Source organism: Corythoichthys intestinalis, chromosome 3 (genome assembly GCF_030265065.1).
Source record: "Corythoichthys intestinalis isolate RoL2023-P3 chromosome 3, ASM3026506v1, whole genome shotgun sequence".
NCBI classification, from domain to species: domain Eukaryota; kingdom Metazoa; phylum Chordata; class Actinopteri; order Syngnathiformes; family Syngnathidae; genus Corythoichthys; species Corythoichthys intestinalis.
Genome location: NC_080397.1, coordinates 51,126,436 through 51,132,435, shown reverse-complemented (window position 1 = coordinate 51,132,435; position 6,000 = coordinate 51,126,436). Strand labels below are relative to the sequence as shown.

At 36.9% G+C, this 6,000-nt stretch overlaps 1 protein-coding gene across 2 annotated transcripts in view; it reads right to left on the bottom strand.

Moving 5' to 3' along the window:
- Positions 1 to 2,972: 2,972 nt before the first annotated feature.
- Positions 2,973 to 6,000, bottom strand: part of LOC130913382 (pikachurin) — a 98,821-nt gene continuing 95,793 nt past the window's right edge. For both annotated transcript variants that reach the window (XM_057831964.1, XM_057831965.1), the window contains 2 exons: positions 4,688 to 4,791; positions 2,973 to 4,611 (listed from right to left, as the gene is read on the bottom strand). In XM_057831964.1, coding sequence (XP_057687947.1) covers positions 4,460 to 4,611; positions 4,688 to 4,791 — 256 coding nt within the window. In that variant the 3' untranslated portion in view covers positions 2,973 to 4,459. The remainder of the gene's footprint in view (positions 4,612 to 4,687; positions 4,792 to 6,000) is intronic.

The window sequence follows — 6,000 nt, the reverse complement described above, 5'->3', positions numbered from 1 at the left end:
AAAGAGGTAAGTCATTTTTATATTTTTAACTTATTTTTTTTAGCGTAACATTGTGCCATACAGCTTCTGTCTGACAATGAATGACCTGAAAAGAATTACAATCGTATCTTACTGCCACTGTTACCGTTTCTGTTATATATATATATAAAAAAAACAACTTTAGTAAGGGGGAAGTGTAAATAAATTATAGGATTAAGATCATCATTATCAATGAAAAAATTAAAAGTGTTCGTTGGCTGTCACTGAGTAGCATTTGCGATCGCTACACAAAGCTAACTAAATTACCCCCAAAAACGGTAAGAGACGTAGGACAACCAGAGGATATATAAGAAAGACAGGGCTGATGGTAAAGGATAGCTTGTTGAAACGGGAGAATGTCATTGTCGCGTCGATAAAAAAAGCTAAAGCTATCCTTAGGTCGGCTTGTTTTTTTCGTCTTTTTCACCCTTCGACACTAAAGCCATCTCTTTAACTGAACATTCTTCTGTTCTTCCACATCTTTGCCAGTCAATTTGGCAACAGGCACATCATTTTCGGAGAGAATTGGTAGGTTTAGCTCTGCAAACATCTCCTTCGTACACGATTTCCATTCATTTCCTATTAGGGACAAACGGTGGCTTGTCCCTACTTAGCAACAGTAGCTAATGTCATGAATATTAATGAGCAGAAGTGACGAGTTGCTTGCGGTACGCCATTCAATTATGTGGCGTCTTTAACACCGGAACAGTAAAAAATTATCGTAATTTTCGCACTACAAGGCGCACCTGATTATTAGCCTCAGCCTTCAAATTTGGAACGAAAACGGTATCTGTTAATAGATAAGAAGCACTGGACTATAAGCGGCAGCTGTCCTCACTGTATTATGGCCAAGGGCGTAGGTTTGCATTGGGACGGTAGGGACATAACACTACCAACTTTTCAGGATGCTGAAATTCTTCCCACCAACTTTTTTAAGCAACCTTATTTGCATTATATCATGGCTTCAGTGATATAATGGTCATTTAGATTGTCTTCCCATATGTTGTAAGGATAGAATCGACCCGATGATTATTATGTGAATTACAGTACTTTCATTGCTTACATCGACACCTTTAATTTCTGAATGTGCCAGTCCATTTTTTCCCCTCAAACGCACATTTGATTGGCTGATGACTTGACCCCCTCCAAGACACTCACACAGCCCCGACAGAAATACATGTCGACAACATGCTGCCTTCGAAGACGAGGGATATTATTTTTTTTCCCACTACTAACAGCAGCCACTGTAAATAATGTAAAAAGATGTCAATGTTGCGGAGGTTGGGAACACACCACTAATTTTGCTACTGAAAGTCCGTCCTACATCAGAGTTAGCATAACATTAATCTGTGTGAATTTCTCGTGGAGGAAGCTGCATTGAGAGAAATATCCTCCTGTAATTTTTCGACTGTTAACGTTAATTAAACTGTAAGAAATGTAGTGAACGAAGGGTTACCCTCTTATAGATAGTTAATTGCTGATTAACAAGTTTGTATTTCTTGTGTATGTTGATATAATTTGTGTTCAAAATTTCAAATGTTGCAAATTTAAATTTGCTAATAAAATCCAGACATTTATTCTGGAAGTTTTCAAAATGTTTCTTTAATAGTTTTTGAAAACAACTGTTTGACTCGAACGGTGTATCACCTGAACCAATACACATGAAAGTTAGTACAAGTCAATACAGATTTATTTTGCATTGATCATTTAGCCTATCAATTGATAAGGTTCATATTGGTGAGAAATGTAGCCCTGACCCTCGTTCACCCAGTCTGTTCGGTCTTATAAATGTCCCTTCCCATCAAAAAGTGTACATGCAGGTCATGCTCTTATATCGTCCCTACCAATGTTGAGACCAAACCTACGCCCTTGATTATGGCATATTTACACCAAAATATATTAACACTTTATTTGACAGCGGCATCATACGACTGTCATAAGACCAAATCAACCACCATGAAGCGTTGAAACAATTGGCTGGCCATCACTGCTTCCTTGGAGAAGTCAGTCAACCTCTGCTGCCACATGCTGTTCACATTGTTGTCGTCCAACATGCCTTCTAGCATGCATTGCAGCACTAAAGATGTAAATAACAATAAAAATTCATATTCTGTGCTAATTATTTCTTCAGTTACTGTTCCAGTTGTTTCATTAATTCCTAGTTATGGTATTTGGTAACACCTTATTTGACAGTGGCACCATAAAACTGTCATTAGACAATCATAATTATGATATGACACTGTCATGAGCGTTAACGAATGCTTATAACAGATGTCATTTATTGTTATCCGGCAAATTATCTCACTTTTCAATGGATGTAAAAGATCCAAGCTAAACATAACATGGAGTTAGTGACATAATTTGCCGGATGACACTTAATGCCATCTGTCATAAGCATTCAGTAATACGCATGATTGTGTCATGCCATAATTATAACAGTCTTATGACGCCGCTGTCAAATTAAGGGTTACCTATTAACCCAAAATAAATCAACAAATAACTTGCACTGGATTATAAGCCGTAGGATTCAAAATGAAGAAAAAAAGTTGCGTTTTATAGTCCGAAAATTATGGTAAGTATTTGACATTGCCATCAATATGACTCGAAAGCGTGAAATTCTATTTCTTTCAGTTTTTATTTGGCACCGATTGACCACGGAAAACTTGAGATATGATCCATATAGTTTCATAATAGAAAATGTTTGCTCCACTAGAGGGCACTCATGCTTTTTGGACGAATAATGCTTAATTTCTGTCTTTTTGTCTCTCGCCGGAATTATATGTTTCGTTTTGTTTTTTTTTGTTTTTTGTTTTATTTTTGTATTTCTTTTCTAAAAAAAGCCCCCCCAAAAAATGACACGGAAGTTTAAAAAAAAAAAAAAAAAAAAAAAAAAAAAAAAAAAAGCTAACATTGAAGCAAACATTTTCTACATCGAAGATTTGTTTTTTTTTTGGATGTTAACTTTTTTTTTTTTAATTAATTTTTTTAAACATCGAAGCAAAAATTTTCAACATCGAAGATTTTTTTGGGGGGATGTTAACTTTTTTTTTCTTTCTTCGATGTAAAAAAAATTTTTTTTTTGCTTTGAATTTTTTTTAATGTTTTTTTGTTGTTGTTTTTTTTTGCTTTGCTTTGACAAATAAGAAATCTGTGTCCCTTTAGGAGTGCTGTTTTTTTTTTTTTTTTTTTTTTTAACGACAACTTTTTTTTCCCCTTCTTCTTCCATGTCACCTTATGGGCTCTGTATGTAGTATGTTATAGTACAATATAATAATAACTTCATATAGATAAGTTTGTGCTGAGAAAAAAACACCATTATTTAAAAAAAAAAAAAAAATCAAACATCTTAACCAGTTAATCACAATGTTACTCATTACTTGAGTATTCTCTTCATCAAATGCTTTTTACTTGTACTTGAGTACACTTTTTGGAAGACATTTGGAAGATATTATTTGGAAATAACGCTTCTCTTATTTGAGTAAAATGTTTTGCTACTCTACCCACCTCTGCATTTAGAACTGTCCCCTACTGAGCCACTCTGTTGACCCATGATGCATGATCCTCTTCCTGTCAGCCATATGACCGTGAATGCCTAAATGAGCTATTAGCTTGGATTGACCAATGAGGCTATTACGATTGCACCCAAACTCGACCCAATGAAAACAAATGACTGTGAGCAGGAACAGAACTTGAACCATTACTGTTTTTTTTTTTCTTTCAGAATGTTTGCAAGGCTGTCTGACCTCCTAATAGTGCCCTTGGTCCTGACTTGCTATTCCAACTCTTGCCAATTTTAAATTTCATTTTATCCTTGTGCAGTTCTGACTGTGCCCTATAAACTCAGAGCCATTCTATTAGAGGTAGAGCCTGGCTGACCTTAAACCATGACTGATAAATCCTAAATTTTCGTTGGCCTTTAGGGGAAGATTACAATTGCACCTTATGAATTTTTCACAGCAGCAGCAGCAAGCTTCTGTGAACATGAACAGGAACCAGGAAGCATTTCTCTGTATGAAAACATCACTGTGTAAACTAGTAGAAGTTAAAAAGACACAAACGTCACTATGAGCTGCACTTTGTCCAACTCTGAATTTTGCCTACACAAGCACAAGAACAACACAAGAGGATGACTTGAAAAGTGAGAGAAAGTCCCTAAAGGCCCAACAAAATCCACTACAAAGAACTTGATCTCCGCTAGCTGCTCTATGTTAGGCCATTGAAAAACAAACACATAACGCTCAATCCCGCAGATTGGTTGCTCCTTCCGGCAATCAAATGAGGATTTGGAGTAGAAAAATAGAGATGTGCTTGGAATCATCCCATTAAAAAAAGTCCTCGCGAAGACCCGGGTGAGTTTTTTACTCGTTATCTTCAGCGTGACATGCAATGCTTCCAGTTTTTCGGCGACCGAACAGGTTCCAAAACGATCGCCAAGTTGGGCCTAGTTGGAGCAAGTGTTGATGTTCTTGCCATCGGCGGCGTCCTCCACCAGCGCCACGTGGAAATCGGTGGACAGCGTGAAGTGCGACACACAGCCCAGCAGGCCCCCCATGTACTGCCGGTTGGTGTGCAAAGCGATCTCCTTCATGCCTCCTAACATGCATGCAGCCAAAGAGATGAGGTTACCAAGATTGTTCATATCTGAATGAATATGTGAGACGTTACTTACCAATGTATAACGGTCCGTTTATGTTGAGTTGCCTCATCTTGCCTGGCGAGCGACCCGTTTTGGCACCGTAGTCATCCACGGTCAACTTGCCAGACTGACCATCCCTTATGCGTGGAAAAAAGGCTATCAATAAAGCCATCATTTACTATTTGAAAAAAATAATTTCTACAAAAGTACATATAATGTTAGTCCCCGAGTTACAAAGTACCCGACTCACGTAATTGTGACTCGTCGTTTAGTCTCCAGTCAGGTTTTTTTTTTTTTTTTTAAGTCGTGAAACAGCGTCTTGTCCGCCAACTCTCAGTATTGATGATGTACAGTATGTTATTTGTCATTTAATTTGTTTTTATTGAAATCTAAATAGTGGATCTCTAATTGCTATGCATATCTGGTATTTCATTATAGACAAGTTTACTGAGCGAAACATGGGGGAGGCGCCATCTTTGATAATTTCTGCTCTGAACTTCCGATTTAGACAGAAGAACATGAAGTGCAGGTGAAGTAAGCAGTGTGTTGACAAAATTATAACTGCAAAATCAATCTATGGATCTAATTTTTTACTTTATTTTACTACGTCAATATGACGTATAATACATGTTTTTGTATAGTAATTTTGAGCTTAAAGCAGAAATGTGAAATAATTTCATAACATGCCAAATAGGGTCACAATTAAAGTAATTAAACATTGTCCAACAAATAAAGCATGAAAAAATAATTTATATGTTGTATATTTGACAAAATAATCGCGTTTCCGAAGTTCGAGCCTAAAAGGGGACGAACCTGGAAGTGATACGTCACACCGGGAACAGCGATGGCAGCTCCATATTTACGGCCACCATACAAAGCCCTTCAAACAATGATTCAAACAGCGATATAAGCGATAGATCGAGCGCAAGGGAGGAGATCCAAGTTTTTGAAGAGTTGGAGGAAGAAGAGGAGGTTGGAATTTTATGTTGGACCTAACATGTATTAGCCAGACGCTAATCAGGATGCAAACAATGTGCCTAGACTACCTGAAATGGAATAGATACAAGAACCATCGAGATTACAAGATTGGTAAGATATAGGCTGTTATTATTTTCATGATTTGAAGATGCAGGCATTTGCACGTAAATTTATGTTTTTGTCTGTCTGATGACATTGTTAAAAAAAATAATAATAATCAGACTTCATGTTCATTTTGGCAGATCCGGCAGCTCTCGTGCATATAAAATAATAATATAAAAACGTTGGGGGGAAAGAAAGAGATGAGTCGTTGATGGATTTCTCCACTTTATTGTGGCAACAATAAGAAAACAAAATAATAGCGGACT